The 26725-nt window shown below is 51.8% G+C and overlaps 2 protein-coding genes across 4 annotated transcripts in view; both read left to right on the forward strand.

Moving 5' to 3' along the window:
• The first annotated feature begins 1672 nt into the window (after positions 1-1672).
• On the forward strand, positions 1673-17827 carry CA2H7orf57 (chromosome A2 C7orf57 homolog). The gene is made up of 9 exons (XM_045494246.1): positions 1673-1777; positions 2372-2539; positions 6806-6991; positions 8572-8683; positions 9699-9852; positions 11263-11360; positions 13221-13438; positions 15433-15447; positions 17666-17827. Exons 2-9 carry the CDS (start codon positions 2485-2487, stop codon positions 17710-17712), a joined length of 885 nt encoding a protein of 294 aa, XP_045350202.1. The 5' UTR covers positions 1673-1777; positions 2372-2484; the 3' UTR covers positions 17713-17827.
• Positions 17828-25108: 7281 nt separating this feature from the next.
• The window catches only part of UPP1 (uridine phosphorylase 1), a 29454-nt gene continuing 27837 nt past the window's right edge, over positions 25109-26725 (forward strand). Inside the window, exon 1 of one of the 3 annotated variants that reach the window (XM_045494250.1) lies at positions 25109-25262. The gene's annotated coding sequence lies outside the window, so the exon portion shown is untranslated. Of the gene's footprint in view, positions 25263-25397; positions 25574-26725 lie in introns of those variants that run through there. The other 2 variants (XM_045494247.1, XM_045494252.1) reach the window with 2 other exon arrangements.

Genomic DNA, 26725 nt, shown 5'->3' on the forward strand with positions numbered 1-26725 from the left:
GATACAAAAGAAAACCCTACAACTCTTGTTCTAAACATTGGTTTCTGATAGACTATATAATAATACAACTTGGGACGCCTGGGTGGCTTAGTCACTTGGGCGTCCGACTTCGGTTCAGGTCATGATCTCACTGTTTGTGAGTTCGAGCCCTGCATTGGCTCTGTGCTGACAGCTCAGAGCCTGGAGCCTGCTTCGGATTCTGTGTCTCCATCTCTCTCTGCCCCTCCCCCACTCATGCTCTGTCTCTCTCTCTCTCTCTCTCTCAAAAATAAATAAACATTAAAAAAAATTTTAAACAGACAAAGATACTGGCTAGTCAGGACCCCTGCAGTTACTAGGATCAACTATTATTTACTTACTTATCTATTGGTTATTTTTAAATTTTTTATTTATATATATATATTTTATTTTTTTTGCTCTTTAATGTTTATTTTTGAGAGAGAGAGAGACAGAGCACAAGCAGGGGAGGGGCAGAGAGAGAGAGAGAGACACAGAATCTGCATCAGGCTCCAGGCTCTGAGACGCTTGAATTCACAAACTGCAAGATCATGACCTGAGCAGAAGTCAGGTGCTTAACACCCGGAGACCCCCCGGCACGCCTATTTCTAAAACTTTAAAATTTTTAGTTCCAGGGTAGTTAACAGACAGTGTTGAATTCGTTTCAGGCGTACTACGATCAACTACTCTCAAAAACAACCTTCTCTTGGCCCCACAATCCCCTCGGCACACGATGCTGTGACAAGTAAAAGGAAGCCCCTGTCACTCTTGGTCTCTGCGCACAGTGGAGCAAACATTTGACAACGCAACGCCAAGTCTGGATTACCCGCATGACCGGGCGGGCTGCACACCCTGAAAATTCATCACAACATTACCTGAGAGCTGGTGAACCGCACTCAGGGTTCGTTCCGGTCACAAGAATTACCTTGTCGCCACCGAGTCAGTCCCAGCGCGCGCACCCGTGCAGACCCCAAATCCAGGCGGGGCGTTCGCACTGGGGTCACGTGTTCCGCAGAAACCTGAACGCTCTGCGGCGGAAACGTGGCCAAGGGCTTTTTAAAAAGTGTCTTTCAATTTGCAAAACAGGAATTCTCTCAAACACAGAAGGTATGGGGAAGGACTTTTACATGATCATTTCACTACCCATAGGCGGTTAGCAGAAATGGCTCTTTGCCGTTTTCCCAGGCACTTATTCGTCCTCTTATTTATTTTTATTTTTTTAAGTTTATTTTTTTAGTAATCTCTACACCCAACGTGGGGCTCAAGCTCACAACCAGGAGATCAAGAGTCGCATGCTCTTCCCACTGAGCCAGCCAGGCGCCCCTATTCCTCCCGGTTTTACAAATGCATTAAATAAACGGGAGATTGACAAGCAAATCTCGGTCTAGTTTTTTGTGGAAACTCCCTGGGGTGGAGCACCTGGGCGACCAGGTGGCAGGCCTCGCCCTCCAGCAGCGCGGCCCCTCCCCCAACCGCAGCCCCTGCCCCCGCCCCCTCCCCGTCCTGGCTCCGCCCCTGCCGGGCCCCTGCGGTTGACAGGGGCCCGCGCTCCGCCCCTGGTCTTGATTGGCCGGCCGCTTCCCCCCTGGCTTCTCCGATTGGCTGCGGGCGCTCCCGCCGCGCCCACCGGTTGGCCACCGGGGCGTTGCCGGGACGACGCATGTTGTTGTGGTTTCGCGCCCGCTGGGAGTGTGGGCTGGGCTGCGCTGGCCCCAGCCGCCTGTGGGCAGAGTTGTCTCCGGCGGTGCGCACAGCATTCAGGGAGACCCTCCGCCGGCGGGTGAGCGGGTCGGGAGGCAGGGGGCGGGGCGGGGGCCACCTGTCACCCCGTTCCCGGAGAACACCCGGCCACCTGCATGAGTCCCGCCGCCACGCGATCACACGCTGCCCAGCTGTGTACCCGCATGGACGTGCCCCTGCTGTATACCCGGGGGCGTGGATGTGCTCCTGCTGTATACCAGTGTGGTCGTGCCCCTGCTGTATACCCGCGCGGATGGCCTCCTGCTGTATACCCGTGTCGTCGTGCCCCTGCCTTATACCCGTGTGGATAAACTCCTGCTGTGTACCCGTGTCGTGTGCCCCTGCTGAGTACCGGACACAGACTTCCCTCTGCTGTATACCTGGCATGGATATGCTCCTGTGTATACGAGAGTGTGTATGCCCCTGCTGTATACCTGTGTGGATGGCCTCCTGATGCGTACCGGCTGTCACCTGCTGTCCCCTGTTGTGTGTCTGCGTGAACGTGCCCCTGCTGTGTACCCGCGTGCACGTGCCCCTGATGAGGTGCTCCTGCTGTATACCAGCATGCACATGCCCCTGCTGCATGGGGTCGTGTATGCCCTTCCTTAATGACGAGAGCCTGCATACCTGTCAGGTGGAGGTGGACGGAGAGGGCAGGCCCTCGGAAGTGGCCTCTACAGTCAGCACCAGGGGCGGTTCCCTCCTCACCCGTGGTCACCTGGTCCAGCCTGTCGCCTGTAGGCCCGCATGAGGAACACAAACAAGGAGCTGCAGGGCGCCACCAGCCGCTATGCTCCCTGCGGTGAGTGTCCAGCTAACAGAGCCCGCATTCGTGTTCGCTCTGCCGAGGGAGGGCTGGCCCCCAGCCCAGCGTCCTGAGCGTGTGGGCACGTGGGGCTGGGGTGAAACTAACGGGATACCCTCAAAGAGAGCTGCTTCTGTGCCCCAGGGTCAAAGCAGCTTAAAGGGAGACATTAAAAGAAAGGGGGGGGGGAAGCAAAAACACAGCTAGTCTTCTTTTTCTTCATTTTCGACAAAAGAAAACCAGGTTTCCCAGTGTTGTCTCAGCTGCTGGGGGGTAAGATCTCTGCAGTTTTCCTGTAAATCGTTTGACCGTTGGTAAGCTGCTTCCTCCAGTGTTGATCCAGGGACTTCCTATCTCACCACCCATCTCCCGCTAGTACTTTAATCGTCTCCACATTTACGTGCTGGATGCAGAAAACAAGAATTGGGTGGAGGCTGGTGGGGCAGTGGGGCTTCTCACTCAGCAGGGTTTGAAGCTGGGCGGAACGGAAGGAAAAAGAGGTGCATGCTGTGGTCTGTCTGGGACTCTTGTTTTGATCCCCCCCCTTTTTAAAAATTTTGTTTAATGTTTATTTTTGAGAGAGAGAGAGAGAGAGAGAGAGAGACAGAGCGTGAGCAAGGGAGGGGCAGAGAGAGAGACACAGGATCCGAAGCAGGCTCCAGGCTCCGAGCTGTCAGCACAGAGCCCGACTCGGGGCTCGAACCGAAGGACCTCAAGATCATGACCTGGGCCGAAGTTGGCCCTTAACTGACTGAGCCACCTAGGGCCCCGATTTCTCCCCCTTTTGTGAGGGTTCTCCCCCTTTTGTGAGGGCGGGATGAAAGGCTGGACAAGAGGATTTGATGCTCTGCTGGGAGCCACAAGGCGGGAGCTGGCAGTCACCTGCCTCACTCACATCTGCTCAGAGGTGTTAGGAAGCCTGGCCGTGGCATTTCTAAATGAGCTTGTGAGATCTGACTGACTGCTTTTGGTGACACCATGGCTGTGCTGGGCACATGGGTGTGTGTTTTGGGGGGAGGGCTGACAGGTTCCTCTTTGCCTCTCAGCAAAGGTTCCTCTTTGGCTCTCAGCCTATATGTGACTTCTCCAAGCCTTAGTTAGTGGCTTCCCCTGTATACACAACACCAATGGATACTGACAAATGGCAGGTAACATCCTAAGCACTTTTATACACTGACCCTTAACCTCAAAATGACTTGATGAGGTATCATTAACCCTTATTGATAGACCTCACACTAGCCCAGGATGGCACCTCCCATGGGGGCTCCTCTGCCCAGGCTTTAACTCCTGCTCTGCAAGGCGGCTGCAGCCCAAAGGCAGGAATATGGCCGTCTGTGGGGCTAAGTGGGCACGTAATCCTGCCCTGTGACTAGAAGTCTGACAGCCCCTGGTCTTGGGTGTCAGAGTCCCTGTCTGCCTTCTCCTTATTGATAACATGAGGTGCTCCTGTCCTGCAGGTGGGGAGTCAGGGAGGGGCGCCTGGGTGGCTCAGTCAGTTGAGCTCAGGATCCCCAGGATTGTGGAACTGAGCCGTGTGTTGGGCTCTGTGCTGAGCGCGGAGCCTGCTTAAGATTCGTGCTCTCTCTCTCTCTTTGCTCCTCTCCTTCTCTTTGTGCTCTCTCTAAAAAATAAAAATGAATAAAAAGAGCTGCTTAAAAAAAAAAAGAGCTGCATGATACCCAACCTGGTGGTTAAAAAAGAAAAAAAGAAACAAAGAAATCCAAATGATACTAATTGATCACCTTAGTAATGATAGTAATTGCTATACAAGTACTAATAATTTCTAAATGATGGAAGTTACAAGACAGCTCTCATTGTTTTCACTGTGTGGGTGTGTATGTGTGGTGTGTGTGCTCCTTTGCTCAGTTATAAATGCCCTACTGGAGTAGATTCAGTGCCTGCCCGAAGCTTCCAGTAATGAGAACCGGAAGGTACACTGTTCCCTGTGGATTAATTAGTAATCAAAACACAGAGAGGAAAAATAAAGCAAAGAGTGCGTGCCTTCCTTCTAAAAGAGAAAATTTTTGAGCAGAATATGATGAGTGTAGGAAGCTGCTTTGTGCTTCCTCCTAAAGCTCCAATGATCTGTGAGCTTCTGCTCCATTCTTTAGACCTTTCCCAGTGCTTTCTTCCATTCTCAAAAGCATAATGTTGATTCAGCTCATTACTGTCCTTTAGACATTAATTTTTGTTATGTATAAACATCATTCGTTTTGATGCAGTGAACCCAGCTTTAGTTACAGGCGGAAATCGGATGTGTAAGCTCTTACCTTTAGAAGACAATCATTCGTGAGCTCCTTGTGTGTTACATGAATCAACTTCTTCAACACGGTTTTCCTGTGCTCCTACTGTATTAGAGTTCTCCAGAGCAACAGAACCAATAGGACGTCTGTCTGTCTATCTATCTATCTATCTATCATCTATCTTGAAAGAGGAACCAGCTCACACAGGATCTGCAGGGAAGAGCTGTAAAATTCCTTCCTCCCCCTAGAAGACCTCAGTCTTTTTCTCTTAAAGCCTTCCACTGGTTAGATGTGGCCTACCCACATTATGGAGGGCGATCTGCTTTAATCAGAGTCCACTAACGTAAATGTGAATCTCATCTGAAAAATATCTTCACAGAAGCATCTAGAAAACATTTGACCAAAAATCTGGGCACCATGGCCCAGCCTAGGTGACACATACTATTATTCATCACACCTGTTGGGAGCCTGGCACTGTGTTAGACCCTGAAGATCATGAATCTGTGACAGCGCATTCCAATAAGTGCTCATAAATGTATGAGTCGCGTGTGTCACATTAATGGCATCTGTTGTATTTTACATTCTTCCTTCACTTTGTTTCCCAAGTTTTCAATCAGCAGGGATATTTTTTCTTACATTTGGACTAATCCGTTTCTGCTGCAGAGTCACCTGAAGCACCTGTAGTCCAGATGTCCCCAGTGTCTTCTCGCTGCGGGATCATAGGTGGACCCTGGTCACTGAAGGTCTCTGGGGTTCCGCCCCCACCTCTCGTGCCTGGCAGGGCCGTCCTGGACGCCCTCAGCTCCTGTGCCCACTAGGGGCCCTTTGGCTCGTGGGGTTCAGACCGAGGAAGGGAGGAAGGGCAGACAGCGGGCTGCCTTCCTTCTCCTCTGGTTCATCCGTGCAGTGCCGCACCTCCTGTCCCCTTGGTCCTTGCTCACCATGCTCCAACTCTGTGGGACCCACTTAAGATTTCCCGGGAGCTAGGCTTAGCCACCTCATGCGCCCGCGGTCCGAGGAGGTCTTCCATAACACGTGGCTGCCTGGCCGAGGTCCTGGCTTCTGCTTGTCCCCTTGCACTTGTGACTTCTCGCTCGTGGGGCCCCACTGTGGCCTCAACGCAGATGAAGGGAGCAGAGAGGTTTATGTGCTGGGGTTCCCACGTCTGAGAGGTGGCCCACCTGGGCTCCGGCCCCAGGGCGTGGGACGTGGGAGGTGGGGGGGGGCTCCCCACGGGGCCCGGTCCTGCCTCTTCCTGCTCCTGTCAGGCTGCTGGCCTCGCTCTCTGAGGCTGCTGCTGCTGTGAAGGGTTTGTATCTCAGCGTCTTTAGTATACTGAGTTCAACAGATCTTGGCCAGCACTGGCCACATGTCCCGGACACTGGCCTGCAGTGTTTTAAGTGAGTGTGGACTTTGCGGGAATGTGTATTCCCCAATATATCCAGAAATGCAGTTTACTGCCAGTTCCACAGAGGAGAGAGAGCAGGGGACACACAGGAGGGGATCTGGTACCTTGGAGGACACCCTGTTGCTACCTCTTTGGAGCAGACGTGCAGCCTGTAGCAGAGGAACAGCAGGGCCTCATAGAGGGAGATCTTCCTTTGAGTGGGATCAGCAGCTTAACCCACGCAACCTCAGCGCAGGCATTCGAAAGAGAGCATTTTCTCCCCACTGGTCTCCTGTGATGGTGTCTCCTGTGCAAATGTCCTGTGGTGGTGTCTCCTGTGCTGATTCCTGTGGTGGTTTCTCCTGTGCAAATGTCCCATGGTGGTATCTCCTGTACTGATGTCCCGTGGAAGTTTCTCCCATAGTGATGTCCCGTGGTGGTTTCTCCTATACAAATGTCCCATGGTGAATTCTCCCATGCTGGTGTCCTGTACAAATGTCCCATGGTGGATTCTCCCATGCTGGTGTCCTGTGGAGGGTGAGATGCTCTCCCTGGCATAGCTATGTTGTGGGCAGTGGGGCACACCAACTTGAACTCTGGGTAACAAGCGGGCTTCCGGCCCCTCTCCTCCAGACTGGTATTACCACCTTCCCGTGAAGCAGTCCGAGAAGCCCATGGACGCCCCCCCGGCTTCCCAGATACCCGGCCTCAGTGACTTGAGTGAGCCTCCCAACGGGCACCTGCCGGGGCCGCGCAGGTACTGGATCAAGGAAACCGACTCGGAGTATGTGAAGCTCGCGAAGCGAGGCGGCCGGCCCGGTAAGAACCCCACGCGCGCCCCAGGGTCCCTGCTGCGTGGACAAGGGGATTGGGTCGCGCTGGTCACCCTTTCCTCCATGTAAATATGTTGCTGAAGAACCTAGAAGTTCTGCCCAAAGCCTTGGGACGCCAGGGGTGGCGGACGCAGCGCGGGGCGTGTGTAACCCGCAGGATGTGCCCACTGTTGACAACAGCATTGACGAGACTGAATGTGCAGAACTGGCTTGTGAGAGGCACCTTTGCAGGGGTTACCCGCCCCATGTCATTGTCACTCGCAGAAGGTGTGTCCCTGCAACTTCGATGGCCTTGTGGGGACAGCTAGCTCTCCAGCGTGCCCAGTGCCCATTCCCACGGCCCATTCCCGTGGCCCATTCCCGGGGCCCATTCCCACGGCTTATCCTCATTGCCCTCATCCCGGGTTCTAATGTGTTTTCAATAACAAAGACCCTGCACGGGTGTCTGCGGCGATGGTGGGGAACGTCTGCCTCGACCTGTGATTTGTCCGAGAAATACTGCCTGGTCATGCTCAGAGACTGTCGAGCAGGGGCAGGGGTCAGCTCCGAAAGGCTTTAAAAAAGTCCAGAACAATCTATTCCACTCTCTCCATGCAAGGCTGGGACAGGACTGTGATGTCCTTCCACCCCCCTCTCCGCTCCCCCGCCACTGGTTTAGGGAAAGTCAGTAGGATCGCCAGCACAATCTGGATGGGTCTGCAGGTTAGACAAGACAGTTGTGTGTGCACTGACTTCCTGGTGCAGATCGTGGGCTGGGATCATGTGACAACTGTCCTCTAGAGCCTGCCGCCCTCAGGTCTGCGAGGGGGTCCCTAACTGCCCCCAAACAGCAGGGACAGTGACAATACCAATGGGGGCGGGGGAGGAAGAGGGCGGGAGAGAGGGAGGCAGCAAAGGTGAAATGAGACACAAGCATCTGGAGGAGGCCAAGAGGAATCCATGCTGTTCCTGCCACTTTCCCCTAATCTGAAATATCTGAAAACCAAAAGCGACATAAAGTGCTAAACATTCCCTACGGATCCTAAGCAATCAATGACAGCTGGCTCAGGAGCAAGCAGGGCCAGACCTCCCCCCTCTTCCCCCGCTGTCCCCGCCTTCCTGTTGTCCCCTTTGGGCCCCCAGCGAGGCAGGGGGTTCGGGAGCAGGGTGGGTCTCAGGCTCTGTCCCTGTCCCGGGACTCCAAGGGGAGGCCCTGATTACCAGCTCCCCTCACCCACGTTCCCTGGGAAGCCTGTGAGGACAGCTGCACAGCCACGGAGAGCAGTCGGACTGTGCAGGGGTAGGTGAGGGGGGCAGCCAGCCCGCAGTCCCCGTGTGTCCCCACGGATGTCACCTGGGATGGTGGATGTCGACACACACGGGTGCCAGCTCAGTAGCTGGGCAGGATTTGGGGGGAGGGGCACACATCTGGGCACGTGCACGGGCAGGCAGGGACCAGGCACAGTCCTGCCCACCTGAGAGCCCAGAGGTGACCCTGGAAGTCACAGGGCACCCCCCCCCCCCCCACACACACACCGCTGTCAATGGTGACCTGTGTGCTCACAGCTGCATCTTTTTGGCTCTGAGATCTGCTGAAGCACCTGGTGGTGGCCGGGACCAGGAAAGCCTCCCCGGTTGCGTACTCCCTGCCGGACTGGTACATTCACCACAGCAAGCCACCCACGGCCGAGCAGAGGCAGTGAGTATCCCAAGGCCTCCTGGGCCATCTCTGTAGCGAGAGGGTAGCTCACTGTGCATTTCATTCATTCATTTATTTATTTTTAACGTTTGTGTATTTATTTTGAGAGAAAGAGAGATTGAGCAGGGGCGGGGGGAGAGAAAGAGAGAATCCCAAGCAGACTCCAGGCTCAGAGCTGTCAGCACAGAGCCCGCTGTGGGGCTCAAACCCATGAACCATGAGATCATGACCTGAGCCAAAGTCTGACGCTTAACCGACTAAGCCCGCCAGGTGGTGAGGCAGTCCACAGTTGGGCAGGGGTGTGGCAGTAGTGATCACAGAGTCCCCCAAGCCTGCCTGAAGGAGAGGGGAGGGAGGGGGAGGGAGGGAGATGGACAGGAAGAGGAGGGGGAGGGGAGGAAGAAAGGAGGAGGGAAGGGGAGGGAAAGAGGGAGAGGGGAGGGAGGGAGAGGGACAGGAAGAGGAGGGGGAGGGGAGGAAGAAAGGAGGAGGGAGAGGGGAGGGAAAGAGGGAGAGGGGAGGGAAGGAGAGGGACAGGAAGAGGAGGGGAGGGGAGGAAGAAAGGAGGAGGGAAGGGGAGGGAAAGAGGGAGAGGGGAGGAAGGGAGAGGGACAGGAAGAGGAGGGGAGGGGAGGAAGAAAGGAGGAGGGAAGGGGAGGGAAAGAGGGAGAGGGGAGGGAGGGAGATGGACAGGAAGAGGAGGGGGGAGGGGAGGAAGAAAGGAGGAGGGAGAGGGGAGGGAAAGAGGGAGAGGGGAGGGAGGGAGATGGACAGGAAGAGGAGGGGGAGGGGAGGAAGAAAGGAGGAGGGAGAGGGGAGGGAAAGAGGGAGAGGGGACGGAGGGAGATGGACAGGAAGAGGAGGGGGGAGGGGAGGAAGAAAGGAGGAGGGAAGGGGAGGGAAAGAGGGAGAGGGGAGGGAGGGAGATGGACAGGAAGAGGAGGGGGGAGGGGAGGAAGAAAGGAGGGGGGCAAGGAAGTGGCACCAGGCTGGGTGCTCCCACTTGTTTCTGCAGGATCCCTGCCATCTCCATGCCAGATTACATGGTGTATGAAGAGTTTAACCCCGATCAGAACAACGGTAACTATGAGTCCAGAAGAGGGCCTTTCGACTTTGACGTGAAAACCGTCTGGCAGAGGGAGGCAGAGGAACGTGAGGAGAAAAAAAAGGTGACGGGCGTCTGACAGCAGCGTCCCCCTGCTTGCGGCTCCCTGAATAAGCCATGTAGCCGATGGCTGTGTGTCTCGTTCATGGTTCTGTGTGTTAAATGTTTATTATTTTGAGAGGGGGGAGGGGCAGAGAGAGAGGGAGACACGAAATCCGAAGCAGGCTCCAGGCTCCGAGCTGTCAGCACAGAGCCCGACGCGGGGTCAGAACCCACGAACAGTGAGATCCTGACCTGAACCGAAGTAGGACGTTTAACTGACTGAGCCACCCAGGTGTCCCCGGGTTTTTTAAAAAATTATTTATTTATTTATTTTGGTGGGCGGGGGGGGGGGGGGCGGTGGGCAGAGAGAGAGGGAGAGGATCCCAAGCAGCCTCTGCACTGTCAGCACAGAGCCCGATGCGGGGCTGGAACTCACAAATGGTGAAATCAAGACCCGAGCTGAAATCAAGAGTGGGACGCTTAACCGACTGAGCCCCCCAGGAGCCCCGATGTGGACTGTTTTCAGGATCCCTGGGTGCCACAGCACACGTCTAGGGGACCTTTGAAATGCTAAAGGCTGCACAGCCCCCCATCAGGCGGGGTCATCTCTGGAGCCATTGACGGAAGCTGTGTGTGAGGGCGGGTGACAGCCAGGGGGACGGGCGCCCGTCAGGGACAACCCGGACAGCAGCCCTGTATCTTCATCTTGCTTCCGTGCACAGCTCGCCGGAACCGCCCACAGCCCGCAGGCCTTTGGCACAGCTAGAGTAAGACCTTGAACACCGACGGGCGCGAGCCACCAAGTGAACCTAGTAGGTTGTGCTGGATTTGACGAGTGTCCAACCCCAGCCTCTGGTGAGGGCCTGGCTGTTCCCCCGCTCTTCCCCTCTGGGCCTCCGGGCGTGGATCTGGGACACGGAGTTGACATGTGGCAGACAGGAGACAATATTTCGGCCAAAATGTCACCCGTGGACGGCCAGCATTATGGGGTCTCACACACCTGCAGGATTGTGTCTCGTCTTTCCCAAAGGCCCCCCCTTGTCTTCCTGTGAATGTTTGCAATACGTCCCTGGGTTTGTGGGCGTCCTTGTTTCTCTGTTCATTTTTTTCTGTTTTCCCGTAGCATTTTCCCCTATTTCGTTACAATCTAATCTACACCTTTTTACCGAGCACCGTTCCAGGAGTTTTGACAAATGCACCCATTGTATTACCTCCACCACCATCAGGGCGCAGAGCCGGTCCGTGGCCCCCACACTCCCAAGGCCCTTTGCAGCCAGGCCCGGCAACTGCTGCGGAATCACGCAGAGTCTCCACGACGTAACTGTGTTATGGGACTTTTGTCGAGTTGTGTGGCCGGTGACGTAATGACCATGCTCACAGGCAGTCCTTCTCCACCGTCTGTGAGTCTCCTTCTCCTGTTTTCCCTCAACAGGTGCGGCTACCAGCCATCAACTCCAAGTACCCGAGCAAAGTGGGGACCCCACTTGGCCCCAAAGAGCCTGCAGGAAGCAGACTGTCCTTCCCTCCCATGTAAGTGCACGGACAGAGCGAGTGCTGTCTGGGTCAGGTTCAGGTTTGGTCTCTTTGGTGCTCCGTCTGGGGGACAAAGTGACAATGATGGCAACAAGGCGCTGGGCTGGTGGCGGCCTAATGATGCTGGCTTCCTGGCAACGTGTGTCGGAGAAACGACATTGATGTCACGCCCCGTAGCCCGGCCTCGCCCACTGGGCTCCTCGTTCGCTGGTCCTTCCCCCCTGACATCCGTCGTGGCCCTGTGGAGCACAGCCGTCCCCATCCACGTCTTCGCCGTGTGGGTGCCAAACTTCTCCAACCAGTGGTTCTGTCTCTGTGAGCCTGTGTCCTGCCCGAACCCCTGGGGACCCTGTCCTCAGCAAGGCTCGCCTTTTAAATTCGGGGCCATCAGCCTTATGTGAGTGTGTTGTCCCATCCTGACTTTATCTGTCACCAAGGCCTGGACCCTGTGTCCGCAGCTGGCGGTGGGTGCTCTAACTGTGCACGGCCGGCAGAACCCCAGTTAGTGCCAGAAGTCACGTCACCAGTTATCCGACTGGTTCCTCCTGCAGCCTCTGGTCCCGTGGGAGATAAACAGCAGGACAGACTTGAGAGCACCACACTGACACTGGGAGTGGAGAAAATATATACTTAGAGGGTGGGGGACACTGGGAATACCCTTCACCACAGAGCGATTTGCAGGTTAGGAGCCCGAGGCTCAGAGATGTCCGACTCCATCCACGTCCGAGGCCCCCATCACTCTTCAGCGTAGGTGAGACCCGCGAACGTGCAGTCGCTGACTTAATGGCAGATAGAAGGCAAAGCTGTGCAGAGAGTGGTAGATCATCTTTTGTTTTTGGAGTTTATTTATTTAAGCAATCTCTACACCCAACGTGGGGCTCGAACTCTTGACCCCGAGGCCAGGAGCCATAGGCTCCACTGTGTCAACCAGCCAGGGGCTCAACCGGCAGATGATCATTAATGTCAAGGAAGACCTCATTAAGAAAGCGATCATTTGTGAAAGAAATGGTAGAGTCCGGGCAACCCATCACGACCAGGGGAGGGGGGTGTGAAGGTTTCATCCCTGCGAAAAGCATCATCATTAGTTTTCTACTTGGATGTCCCGAAGACAGGTGGTGGAAGGTGGATTCTGCAGGCTCTCGGCACATACAGGGATGATAGCAAGTGCGTTTGCTTTAAAAAAAATTCTTTTTAACATCTGTTCATTTTTGAGAGCGAAGGAGACAGAGTACTAGTGGGGGAGGGGCAGAGAGAGAGGGAGACGCAGAATCCCAAGCAGGCTCCAGGCTCTGAGCCGTCAGCGCAGAGCCCGACACGGGGCTCGAGCCCACAGACCGTGAGATCGTGACCTGAGCTGAAGTTGGGTGATTAACTGACTGAGCCACCCAAGTGCCCACCAAGTGTATTTTCTTATGCTGAACACGGGGAGAGAGACATTGAGAAAGGAGAGAGAGAGAGAGAGGGAGGGAGAGAGAGACAGAGGCAGAGAGAGGGACAGAGAATTATCCCCGTTGGGTTTTTTTTTTTTTTCAACGTTTATTTATTTTTGGGACAGAGAGAGACAGAGCATGAACGGGGGAGGGGCAGAGAGAGAGGGAGACACAGAATCGGAAACAGGCTCCAGGCTCTGAGCCATCAGCCCAGAGCCTGACGCGGGGCTCGAACTCACGGACCACAAGATCGTGACCTGGCTGAAGTCGGACGCTTAACCGACTGCACCACCCAGGTGCCCCATCCCCGTTGGGTTTTAAGGGGCGATAACATATCCAAGTTATTAGCAGTATGCTCACTGCGGACTGTTCTGGATTGTCATTAACCTTTGTACTGAAGTTTGGCACTAATTTCTCTCTTTTTGAGGCCCGGGCAAAAAACCAGTTCACCCACCAACTTTTCCAAACTTATCAGCAATGGGTACAAAGATGAGTGGTTGCAGCAACGAGCTGACTCAGACAGGAGGGCCCCGCGGACACCAGGAGCAGCCCCGCCGTCTACATCTGCGCAAGACCCCGGAGGGCTCCAGGGTGCAGGCCCGAACCCAGACCCGGAGCTGCCCGAGGGCTCCGAGGACGCTCAAGGTGAAGTGCACCCCGCAGTCCCTGACTGCTGTGGTTTCTGTTCCTTGGGACGGCCCCTCGGGCTTTTTCTTTCTCATTTTGGATCTCGAGCTGAGTAATCTAAACACCACGTAAAATCCCACAGAAGCGTGGAGGTCACACATACTCAGGAGGATTGTACAGGTTTTGCTTTTCTCCTCTTTATTCACATGAATCGCATGAGTCATGATCGCTGTGGCTTTGAGAGAGACGGAGAGAGAGAGCAAGGGAGGGGCGGAGAGAGACGGAGAGAGAGAATCCCAGGCAGGGCTCCCCATGCGCTGTCAGCGTAGAGCCCGACACGGGGCTCAAACCCATGAACCTTGAGATCATGACCTGAGCCGAAATCAAGAGTCAGAGACTTAACCCACTGAGCCATCCAGGTGTCCCTTTACGTTTTCTTTTAATTTCAAATCTTTCGATACGTCACATACACACAGATAAATAAGATACCAAACGATATCACATTTAGTGTCCTTGGATCTAAGATCCGGGCCCCTATGATGCATGAACTTCTGTGTAGGCAGCCGGTCCCCTTTGGGGCAGGTTCATAAGAAGCCCTTAGGTCTGTACACAGAACTCATGGTTCAAACTTGAAATTATTCTGTTATCCACATTTTTTTTAACTCTTTTTATTTAAAAAAAATTTTTTTTAGTGTTTATTTTTGAGCGAGAAAGAGAGACAGAGTATACGTGGGGAAGGGGCAAAGAGAGGGGGAGACACAGAATCCAAAGCAGGCTCCAGGCTCTAAGCTGTCAGCACAGAGCCCGATGCAGGGCTCGAACTCACAGACCGTGAGATCATGACCTGAGCTGAAGTCGGACGCTTAACCAACTGAGCCACCCTGGTGTAACCCCTGCCCCCCCATTATCCACATTTCTTAAACTTTGTTATTAAATCCTGAATAGTTTGGAAGTGTCCCTGTAATTAGATGTTCCAAATACTATATTAGTTTTGATTTTTACCAGTCATAGCGACAGGTGGAATTAGTCTTAGTTTTGGCTACATCCATCGTAAAGCCCATCGAGTATTGTTTACTTTCTGTGGCTCGGTGATTATTGGCCATTTGCCTGTAGGCAGCTTTTTTCTCTTGAGGCTTCATTTCTTTGGTTAAGAAGGAAGGAGATGTGTTATGTCTCTACAAGCATCTGACGTGCTTTATGTGTATGTTTGTCAGCAAGGTCTCTGCCTGCCTTTGCCGGCCAGTCCCTTACTCTGAGGGTAGCCACTCCCGACAGACCCCACGTGAGGCGATGCTATCCGTGCACCTGCTTCGTGCCCCCACCACGGGGGCCCGGCCACTTCTATTGATGATGTGTCTTCTCTCCGTCGTAAAATGGATGTGTGACAAGTTCACATTTGATGCCAATAAAAAGTGCACTTTCGAACTTTTCCATGCTGGTTGTGTTCTGTGGCTCAGTGTTTTCAGTGATACAGCCTTTTACGAAGTCTTTTAAGTGATTATTTAAAGTACTAATTCTTGGGGCACCTGGGTGGCTCAGTTAGTTAAGCATCCGATTTCAGCTCAGGTCATGATCTCACGGTTTGTGAGTTCAAGCCCCACGTGGGCTCTGTGCCAACATCTCAGAGCCTAGAGCCTGCTTCGCATTTTGTGTCTCCCTCTCTCTGCCCATGCTCTGTCTGTCTCTCTCTCAAAAATAAATAAACATTAAAAAAATTTAAAGTACTAATGCTTTTACAATTTATTTTTGAGAGGGAGAAAGAGTGCGAGTGGGGGGAGGTGCAGAGAGAGAGAGAGAGAGAGAGAGAGAGAATCCCAAGCAGGCTCCATACTGTCACCACAGAGCTGGATGCGGGACTTGAAATCACAAACCGTGAGATCACGACCTGAGCCGAAATCGAGAGTCAGACGCTTAACCCACTGAGCCACCCAGGTGCCCCCCCAAAGTGCTAATTCATTTAGTACCAACTCTCTTTGACTAAATTGACCTCCTGTACTTGTTCTTTGTTACAGATTCTCCTTCTCCAAGTGAGTACTTCTAGAGAAACCGAGTGCTCCCAAATATGAAAAGTGTCCCCCACGCAAAAATATCGATGGACGGAGGTAGTTAGCTCTGAAGCTGAAGCTTCTGGGCAGCCGGGCCGTCCTTCTCCGAACTGCATGTGTTCTTACCGCAAGGGGGCGCCAGCGACACTTAAAAATCAGCGTCCTGGGAACACAGTTTGGGGGCACAAAGAGAAGGAGCAAGTCCGTCAAGATTCTTTTGTTGTCTTATGCGCATTCCCCAAGACGAGAGAGAGAGAGAGAGAGAGAGAGAGAGAGAGAGAGAGAGACGCCCTGGTTTAGTCCAGAGACACGTTTGGTTACACACGGTGACAGAGGTCTCGATAATGGGACAGGAATGACCTGGCCCTGGGCGGTGGGGGCGCAGGGGAGCTCCCGCATGGGCGGCAGATTCACAGGTCCCCCCCCCCCCCCCCAGCGATATAGCAGGATGATTGTCATGGTCTTTCTGCACTGCCTTCAGCAGGTGGAACTTACTTTACTGCCAGTGAAATAGATGATCCAGTCAAGGAATTCTTGCCTGATATTAGCACGAGTTTATAAACTTTTCTATCAGGAAACAAATCATGGCACGTGCTACATCATCCCTGTGCTTAAAGTAGCAAAAGGGGAAACCAACCCCTTCCCTGCCACCCCCCCCCCCCATCATCATCTGATCTCAGAGGAACAGAAAGGCTGGGGAAGCCACACAGCTCTTGTCACCTGTGACTGGGTGCCCCTGCCTCTCTGCCCCTGGGTCGCTGAGGCTCCTGTCCCCACCAGAATCTCCCGTGCCCCGGGCCCTTCTCTTCTGGTTCCTGTTTCTTCTTCTGTCGGTCTTGGCTTTTAACTTGATCAACCGCAACAGCCAACCCAGAACTTGCCTTTTCCCTCTGACCGGAAAGCCCTCCACTGAGAGCCTGGCTGTTTCTGGATCTCAGCCAGGCTTCTTACTGATGCTTTTTTTTTTTTTTTTTTCCTTACTGCAATTTTTGCAGCCGTTCTAGGTGTGTCTTTGGTGTGCTGGAAAGCTGGTCCGCCGCTGCTGGCCCAGATTTCTAGTTTGAAAGAGCCAGCATTGCTGAAGGCACTTGGTGCAAAGGAAGGAGCCAGGCCGTGTCCTCTGGGGCTGGGGAAGCACAGGGACCCTTCGTCCTGCCCGCTCCTTCCCTTTGAGTTCAGCTCAGCACATTTCTGTCAGTGTCCGCGGGGCCTTTTCAGCACACAGGGACACAGACCAGAAGGTGGACGGGGCCCCTGCCCTTGTCCAGCGGTGCACGGGCTGCAGACGGAGGTTTCCCATATGATTTGTGCTTGGCTTGTGGGTGGGACCATGCATTACATTTTTATGTAGACGTCAGGAGTAGTTTTCAAAAGTAGGTACAGAAACATGTGCTTTCTTTATTTTTTTAAGTTTGTTTTTATTTATTTTGAGAGAGACAGAGAGCAAGTGGGGGAGGGACAGAGAGAGAGAAAGGGAGAGAGCCCAAGCAGGCTCCACACTGTCAGTACAGAGCCTGACATGAGGCTTGATTCCATGAACCAGGAGATCATGACCAGAGCCCAAACCAAGAGTTGGACACTTAACTGACTGAGCCACCCAGGAGCCCCAACATGTGCTTTCGTTTAGTTAAAATTAATAGGTTAAATTTCTTAATATACAGGGGCGCCAGGTGGCTCAGTTGGCGAAGCGTCCGACTTCGGTTCAGGTCATGATCTCGCGGTTCATGAGTTCGAGTCCCACGTCGGGCTCTGTGCCGACAGCTCGGAGCCTGGAGCCAGCTTCGGATTCTGTGTCTCCCTCTCTCTCTGCCCCTCCCCCCACCCCAAAATAAATAAACTTAAAAAAAATTCTCTCAAAAAAAATTTAAAAAATTTTTCCTTAAAAAACTTCTTTTTTTTTTTTAATTTTTTTTTTCAACGTTTATTTATTTTTGGGACAGAGAGAGACAGAGCATGAACGGGGGAGGGGCAGAGAGAGAGGGAGACACAGAATCGGAAACAGGCTCCAGGCTCTGAGCCATCAGCCCAGAGCCCGACGCGGGGCTCGAACTCACGGACCGCGAGATCGTGACCTGGCTGAAGTCGGACGCTTAACCGTCTGCGCCACCCAGGTGCCCCAAAAAACTTCTTAATTTACAAAAAATGTGGTCTTTATTGCTCTTTCCCCCGTCAACTCATCTCTTCCCTTTTTGCATTGCAGGGGCGACCACATCTCCATCGGCATCCATACCAGGAGAGCTCAAATAAGCCCCTGCGATCATTTTCTGGTGGCTGAAAAAGATGTGACTGCATCACAACTATACTTCTGAGGCTCCTGCTATATTTGATGAGCATAGATTCTTATGAACTAAGTTACCTTCTAGCCGATTGGGCGTCACTGTTGCATAGATGGTACCAATGTTGGGTGTCGCTTCCTGTATTTCTCTGGGATGTGAATCACGGGGCTTGGGGATGCTGCGTCTCACTGGCCTGGGGTGTCCCAGTGTCTTGGAACCAACCCCTTCCCCCCCCACCCCCAACCCATCAGCATCTGACCTCACCTGCTCCTGTGTGAGTCTCCATTGGTGACATTTCTTTTGAAGTCAACCTATTTAGACCCTTAACTAGAAGAAACTCACAGTCTTTTCCATTATTTGGTCCTGTAATACCATAGAGATGATATTCTCTGTTTCAAAAAAAACTTGAGAATATTGTGACATAGTTTACATTAAGAAAAAATTACTACTATCATTATGCCTTAAAGTTGTAAACACCTGATGTGAAAGCATCATATCATATGCCAGTTTAAAATGTTTGCTAATCTTTTTTGCATAGGCTGAAACTCATATTACACATTTATTATTTTGTATCATTTAAGTAAAACTATGTCTCATTTTAATATTTAATTTAGTAGTTTTAACAATGGTTTTTTAACTAATCAGACTGAATTTTATTATTTTATAAATTTTGCGACTGCTACATGTAAGTAATTAGCATTGCAATGTGGTTTTATAAAGTTTTATTTATTTATTTTGAGAGAGAAAGAGGGAGAGAGAAAGCGTGAGCAGGGGAGGGGCAGAGAGAGAATCCCAAGCAGGCTCTGCTCTGTCAGCACAGAGCCCGATGTGGGGCTCGAACTCACGAACCGTGAGATCATGACCTGAGCGGAAATCAAGAGTCAGATGCTCAACTGACTGAGCCTCCCAGATGCCCCTAGAACTGTAGTTCTTCAAACGAGATACTTAGTTGGGCATCTGTGCTGTGTGAGCAAACTGAGGAAACATTTCCATAGGGAAATGTGTGAGCATGAGACAATGTGGATGGCTGGTCATATTGAGTAAAAATGGGACAGTCAACCCTGAAACAACCTGGACTTGAACTGTGCGGGTCCACTGACAGGTGGACATTCTACAGGACAGCATTACAGATGTGTTCTCTCTTCCTTATGATTTTCTTCATTTAGTTTTCTCTTCTCTAGCTTACTGTCCTGTAAGAACACAGTATGTGATCCATAGAACGTACAAAACGTGTTCGTCGACTGTTGATGTTATGGGTCAGACTTTTGGTTAACAGTAGGCTGTTAGTAGTTAAGCCTTTTGGGAGAAACTTATATGTAGATTTTCAACTGTGTGGGAGGTCATGCAAATTATGTTCTGTAACCACATTGGAATCAATAATAGAAAGGAATAATGGAAATCAATAACAGAAGGAAAACTGGGTATTTCACAGTTATGCAGAAATTAACACATTGGGAAGTGACTGACAGGTCAAAGAGGACATCACAGGGAAATTACAAAATACTTGGAAATGAATGAAATAAAACCACAACATACAAAAACGTATGGGATGCCGTGAAGGCAGGGCTCAGAGGGATATTTATAGCTGCAATGCCTGCATTAAATAGTAATAAAGATCTCAAATCAAAGAGACAGAGAGAGAAAAGAAAAGAAAGATCTCAAATCAACAACCTGACTTTACTATCTCAGGGAACGAGGAGATGAGCAAACTAAACCCAGAGCTGGCAGAGGGAATGAAACAAAAGAGATCAGGGCAGATATAAACGAACCAGAGAACAACAAAACAATAGAATCAACAAAACTGAAGCTCATTCTTTGAAAAGTTGCCAGCCCTTTAGTAGACTGGCTAAGACAAAGAGAAGACGCTCATCACTAAAATGAAAAATAAAAGTGAGACATCATTAACACTATAGAAATAAAAGGACCATAAGAGAATACTAAGACAATTCTGTGCTCCGACAGAACGAGATAATCAGGATGAAGTGTGCATATTACCAAACAGACTCAAGAAGAAATGAGAATCTGGACAAATCTATAACAAGAGACTGAATCAGTAAAAAAAAAAAAAAAAAAAAAAAAACAAAAAAAAACAAAAAAACAAAAAACGAAACAACAACAAACCCCAAAAACCAAAACTGTCCAATCAAAGAAAAGCCCAAAGCAGGATGTCTCTACTTATAAATGCTAAAAGTCATTTAGAGAATTAAAACCAATCCTTCTCAATTTCTGTCAAAAATGGAAGAGAAAACACTCCCTAACTCATCCTATGAGGCCAGGAATATCCTGATACTAAAGGCGGATAAAGACATCACAAGAAAGTACTGAACAAATTACTGAAAAATCCTAAAAAAAAAAAAAAAAAAAAAAAAGCCCACAAAATAAGTTTCAAAGCAAATCTGCCAGCATATTGAAAGAATTCTATGACATGACCAAGTGGGACTGACTCCAGGAATGCAAAGTTGATGCAACATACGAAAATTGATCAATGTAATAAAGTACCTTAATAGAATGAAGGGGAAAAAAACATGATCATCATTATTATGATCATCATAATTCACCCAGAAAAGTCATCTGAAAAGAAAATACAATACTCTTTCATGATAAAACCATCCGCAAACTAGGAGCTGAAGGGACTCAGGAGGAGCTGAGTCCTGGCTTTGCCAGGACCCAGCTGGCCTATAGGTTTAGGACAATCCCTATCCCAACTCCCAGGGTGTATTTTTGCAGATATAGACAAGCTTATTCTAAAAGCTATATGGAAATGCAGAGGCCTTAGAATGGCTGAAACAACCTCTTAAAAAAATGTTTATTTTTGAGGGGGGGCAGAGTGAGAGAGGGGGAACAGAGTATCCGAAGCAGGCTCCAGGCTCTGCGATGACAGCACAGAGCCTGATGAGGGGCTTAAACCCACGAACCATGAGATCATGACCTGAGCCAAAACTGGACGCTCAACCGACTGAGCCTCCCAGGTATCCCATGGCTGAAACAATCTTGAAAAAGAAGAATCAAGCAGGAAAATCACTCTACCCAATATTAACGTCTACTATGTAGTTACAGTAATCAAAATACTGCAGCATTGACAGAAAGGGAGAGACACACAGATGATTGATTAGAAGAGAACAGGAAATCCAGAAGTAGGCCCACACACAAATATGCTGCACTAACTTCTGTCAAAAGAACAAAGGAAATTCAGTGTCATAGGACAGTCTTTTTGACAACAGGTTCTGGAGCCACCGTCCATCCATAGACAAAACCCACAAAAACCCAAAAGCCAGCATCACCAAATCATGATGTTTAAAAATGGATCACGAGGGGCGCCTGGGTAGCTCAGTCGGTTAAGCATCTGACTTTGGCTCAGATAATGATCTCTCAGTCCATGAGTTCGAGCCCTGAGTCAGGCTCTGTGCTGATGGCTCAGAGCCTGGAGCCTGCTTCAGATTCTGTGACTCTCTCTCTCTTTCTCTGTCTCTCTCTCTCCCCCTCCCCCACTTGTGCTCTGTCTCTCTGTCTCTCTCTCTTGAAAATAAATAAACATCTTAAAAAATTAAAAATAAATAAATAATAAAAACAGATCACGAACTAAGATGTAGAACACAAAACAATAAAACTTTAAAGAAAACACAGGAAAAGTCCTCAGGATCTAGGGCAAGGCAAATCACTTTTAGACTTGACAGCAAAAGAGTGAAAAGAGAAAACTGATAAACTGATCTCATCAAAATTAAAAAGAATTCTTCGCTGTGAAAGCTCATATGAAGAGGACAAAATATGAAACAAAATAAAAACAAAAAAAAAAAAAAACAAGCTACAGACTGGGAGAAGATATTCGCAATGTTTGCAGATGATCTATCCAACAGAGAACTTGCATCTAGAATATACAAAGAGCACTGAAATCTCGACAAGAATAACCAAACAACAAACCCTCCAAACAATCCATTAAAAAATGAGGGAAAGACACGAACGAATACTTCCCCAAAGAGGGTATACAGATGTCGTAAGCACATCAAAAGGTGCTCAACACTATTAGCCACCAGGAGAGTGCAAAGTAAAAACCATGAGAGATCAATGCACAATGATCAGAATGGCTACGGTAAAAAATAATCACAACAGCAAATACTGGTGAGGATGTGGAGAAAGTGGATTTCACATCCATTGCTGGCAAAGTGCAAAATATTACAGCTACCGCAGGAAACAATTTGGCAGTTTCTTGTACAACCAAATGTGTAATTACCATACAACCTAGCAATTGCACTCTTGGTATTTATCCCAGGGAAATGAAAATGTATCTTCACGCACACACACACAAAATACCTGTACGTGAAATTTCACAGCAGCTTTATTCTTCATAGCCTACACTGGAAACAGCCTGGCTGTCTTTCAGGGTGCGATTGGTTAAAGAGGATAGTCCGCATCAGGGCACAATGCTCGGTAAAAAACAACTGTTGCCTTTAAACATAAAACTGCCATTTTTTTGTTTGTTTTTTGAGTAGCAAAATGGGTTTATTTAGGAATAGCAGAGAAATGCATTCTGTGATAACCAAGCTTTATGAAGAACCAGAGGTGAATCTGTATAACGAAGGAGAGGACCACTCTCACAGTGGCAAGCGAATTTGGGAAGGCTGTGGTAACAAGAAGTTCATTAGAATAAACTGGGAGCTCAAAATATAGTGGCTTCTCATTGGCTGAGCTGAGACTTTCACGCATTGGCTGGGCTATGCCTGCTTCTCATTGGCTGGGCTGCTGGGGGGATGGCGGGGGCCGGGGGGGGTGTTCCTTCCTCCCACAGAGACAGTAAAGGTAGTAGCTAAAGTAGTACTCGGATGCAAGGTGCCACTGTTCCTGTTGGGTCTGGAATTGGTAACAAGTGCTAGGGTGTGAGAGCGCCCCCTGCTGTCCATCAGACTCTATACTGAATGAAGTTTCCTTTTATTAATTTTCCCAGAACCAACTACTAATACATACACTGTGGACAAATCTTCAGGGAATTCTGAGTAGAAAAAGCCAGTTCAGGGGCACCTGGGTGACTCAGTCTGTTGAGCGTCCGACTTCGGCTCAGGTCACAATCTCGAAGTTCACAGGTTGGAGCCCCATGTCAGGCTCTGGGCTGACAGCTCAGATCCTGAAGCCTGCTTTGGATTCTGTGTCTCCCTCTCTCTCTGCCCTTCCCCACCCATACTCTGTCTGCCTGTCTCTCTCAAAAATAAATAAACATTAAGAAATTTTAAAAAAAGGGGCGCCTGGGTGGCTCAGTCAGTTAAGCATCCGACTTCAGCTCAGGTCATGGTCTCACGGTTTGTGGGTTCGAGCCCTGCATCGGGCTCTGTGCTGACAGCTCAGAGCCTGGAGCCTGCTTCAGATTCTGTCTCTCTCTCTGCCCCTCCCCCCTTACAGTCTGTCTCTCGAAAATGAATAAACGTTAAAAAAATTTTTTTTAATTAAAAAAAAATGAGACATCTTAGAAATTGAGGGCAGATTAGCAGGTACTAGGGTTTAACGGTTTTGGGGGTTGGGGTAGGGGTGGGGATAGGGCACCATGGGGGTTCTTTCGGTAACTGACAGTTCATCATCACACATGTGACAAAGCTGTATAGAAGTGAACACAACACGAATACGAGTGTGAGAAAACGTGCGGCGATGTGAAGGGGACACTGGTGGGTTGTGTTAATGTCAAACCCTGGGTGGATCCGCACAATGTCCCCACGGGGGGCAATGGGGCAAAGGCTACGAGACACTCTTCCGTAATTATTCCTTACAACTTTATCTTACCCTATCGAGCTGCCCTTGCAAAAATGCCACAGACAAGTGGCTTATACACAACAGAGATCTATCTGGGGCATCTTTCCCATCTGATAGACTGAGACGAGGGGACGGTCACTGTGGGCTGTAAGGTGTGCTGAGTGCCAGTTAAGAAATTAACTCCTATGATTCCTGGATGGAATGGGAAGAAGGGTGTGCGGAAAACTGAGTGCGGACAGAGCTATGTAGCAGCAAGTGGGCGGGCTGATGTTGGGGGCACGGGTTTGCCCCTCGTGTTTGGGGTCCAGGTTGGACAGTTCCCGGAGGCCCTGGCTTTCCTGCTCAGATGGCCCTCTTAGGAGACAAGTGGCCCTTATACAGGTAAAGACAAAGAGGCCAAGACCATATCAGCTGGTGGCATCCAACTGGTGTCCGGGGCCACCTACAAATGTTCTGGGGGCCACACTGTGCGACACAGAGGTACCTGCCTCCTCCCCGTGGGAGTGGAGATGCTTTTCTTCTCCATTCTTCCCCATCGACAATCAGAACGCTGGCTGTGACCCACGACATTGTTCCACGGCCTGCCATGGGGCCTGCCGGCCGTCTGAAGAACACCGTTCTCCCTTCTCTGAGGTTTCTACCCTCTGAGCGCTCTAGGATGCTGGAGAGCCGCTGAGATGGGAGGAAGGGTGGCTGGCACTTGCACTTGGGAAGTGGTACCCAACAGCAAAAGCCAGCCTCCACAAATGGTTCTGCAACATACTCAGCTCCTTGTGGGGGACTTTGAATGGTGTGGAATGACTCCTTGGCCAGTCCGCCAGGAGTGGGTGTCATTCGTCATCAGTGGCCTTTGCGGCATGACTGCTTCAGGGAGAGGCCGCTCAGAGCACTTCTGTGCACAAGTCCAAGGCCCTCGGGGCTGGCCTGTGTGTCCGTGGCATCTTGGCCTGTAGCAGCGCTGCCCGGAGGCGCCCGGGGGTGGCCTCGCGGTGGGCGGGGCTTTCAGGTGTGGTTTAGAGACGGTCACAATCTCATTTCTGGTCTGTCGCATTCACCGGGCGTTCCCTTGACACATATGTCCTGGGTATTTGATTTTCCAGGTCAGGTGCAGCGTGGTCATCGGGCCACGGCTGTGCGCTGCGCCAGAGATCCTCAGGCACCGAGCTCTCCGGCGCTGGATGCTTGTGCAGGCCACCTGCAGGGCAGCTCGGGTCAGCCCGCAGTCTTGGCTGCTGCCAGGCCCTGCAGTCTAGGCTGCCGACTGAATGAGTCATTTCCTTTCTTGCGCCAGCATCTCCTGGCTTTGCCCAGTTACTAGCGAGCTCCCACAACCCAGAGTCTCAGAAGAAAATCCAGATCAGGGACTGGAGAGATTAGCGGACCACAGCGGACATGGCCCGGGCACCCCCACCCCCGCCCCCGTTTCCTGACACCACCCCACCCAGGGCTGGTTCCGCGTGTTATTTCTCTCCGGTGGCTTTGGAGCTGGGGGTGGGGCAACCCCTACAGACCTGGGCTCCTCCACGGAGGTCAGGATCACTGGCCGCATCCTGCAGAGTCCACGCGGAGGGAAGAAGGAAGATTTCCTCTCTACCTGGCAACAGCTGCCAGCCAATGAGAGGCCACCTCCACCATCACCTGCAGCCAATGAGAGCCCACCTCCACCTCCATCATCTGCAGTCGAGGAAAGGCCACCTGCCTCTCATTTCCCTCCAGTGAACGTTCCTTCAAAGCAGCCCCTCCCACCCCGCGTCCTCTGGGAGCGGGCTCTGAGTTCGGGTTTGCTCGGTGGGCATAGTTTGCTTGCCGCACTGGTAATTGGTCTGCCCCTTCTCGCACAAGCCCATTTGCCGCTGGATAACCTCTGCTGTTTGCTCTTCAAGATTGACAAGGGGTTATCTTCAAGGCAGAGCGGCTTAATGAGTAACCGGGATGTCTCCGGTGACTCACCAGCTCACCCGCCATAGGAGGAAACAATTTTGGGCGGAGTTGGGGGCAGCCTTCCCGGAATGGGGCGGGGAGGGGGCAGCGGCGGGGCGATGACCCAGGCTCGGCGCTCAAACTTAGATCCGAAACTGACGCTGCGGGTCCACGCTTCGGTGAGTGGTCCCCGCCGGGGTTCGGGGATCTGCTTTCCGGAGCCAGGCTTCCCTGTCACCTGCCGTGGGCTGGGAAGGATGTGCGGGGAGCGGGGTGCGCGCAAAGGGAGTACTCAGAGAGGAGAGGGCGCACGGGGAGGGTGAGCAGAGGTGGGGAGCAGGGGCGGGAAGAGGAGTGTACGGTGAGGGGGTGCGGGTAGGGGGCCTGGGGAGCAGCATCTGCGCAGGGCGGATGGGCAGGGCGTGCGGGGAACAGAGCACCGGGCCGGGGGGGAGAACAGGTTTCGGGGAGCGGAGTACGGGGAGGGTGCACTGCTAACGGGGCGCGCGGGGCGGATGAGCAGAGGTGGAAAGCAGGTGCAGGGAGAGGAGTGTGCGGGGCGGGGGACCGGGGAACAGCGCGCACGTGGGGCGGATGAGCAGGGCGCGCCAGGAGCAGGGCACGGGGTCCGAGGAGAACAGGTTTCAGGGGGAGCGGAGTAGACGGTGAGGGCGCGCGGGGCGGATGAGCAGGGGTGGGGAGCAGGTGCAGGGAGAGGAGTGTGCGGGGCGGGGGACCGGGGAGCAGCGCGCGCGGCGGACGGATGAGGAGGCGTGCGGGGAGGAGGTACTGTCCTGGAGGATGCTGAGAGCCCTCAGTGGGTGCGTGGGGAGAATGTTCTGGGAGAGGGGATGGGGGTGCACTTGGGAGCAGGGTGCACAGGGAGAGCGCTCAGAGCGTGCGGGGGTGGGGTGGGAGAGGGGTGTGCTTCCTGACCCCGCCACCGCCGCCTTCTTCCCAAGACCCGAGACGCAGCGGGTGTGACCTCTAGGTGGAGGCGGGCGGGGCGGGACCGGCTTCTCCACAGCTCAAACCAGAGAATACCCAGAACCCCCCCCCCCCGCCCACACTTTTTCTTTAGTGGTTAAGTAAAGTTACCTTTTGGAGAGTGATTTTTACGGTTAAAAACCACAATTCCACTGAGTGGGTTTGAAGATCTCATTGGCTTTATTTGGTTACCGATGCTGCAGCGTCCCATCCAGCAAGTGGAAAGGAGCTCCCAGGAATTGCACAAGAGGAAGACTTTTATAGGCAGAAATGGGGGGTGAGGGGGCATAAGGGTGAGGGAAGAGGGAGGGGACTGGACAAGACAAACGTTATTATAAAAGGAA

Source organism: Leopardus geoffroyi, chromosome A2 (assembly GCF_018350155.1).
Source record: "Leopardus geoffroyi isolate Oge1 chromosome A2, O.geoffroyi_Oge1_pat1.0, whole genome shotgun sequence".
NCBI classification, from domain to species: domain Eukaryota; kingdom Metazoa; phylum Chordata; class Mammalia; order Carnivora; family Felidae; genus Leopardus; species Leopardus geoffroyi.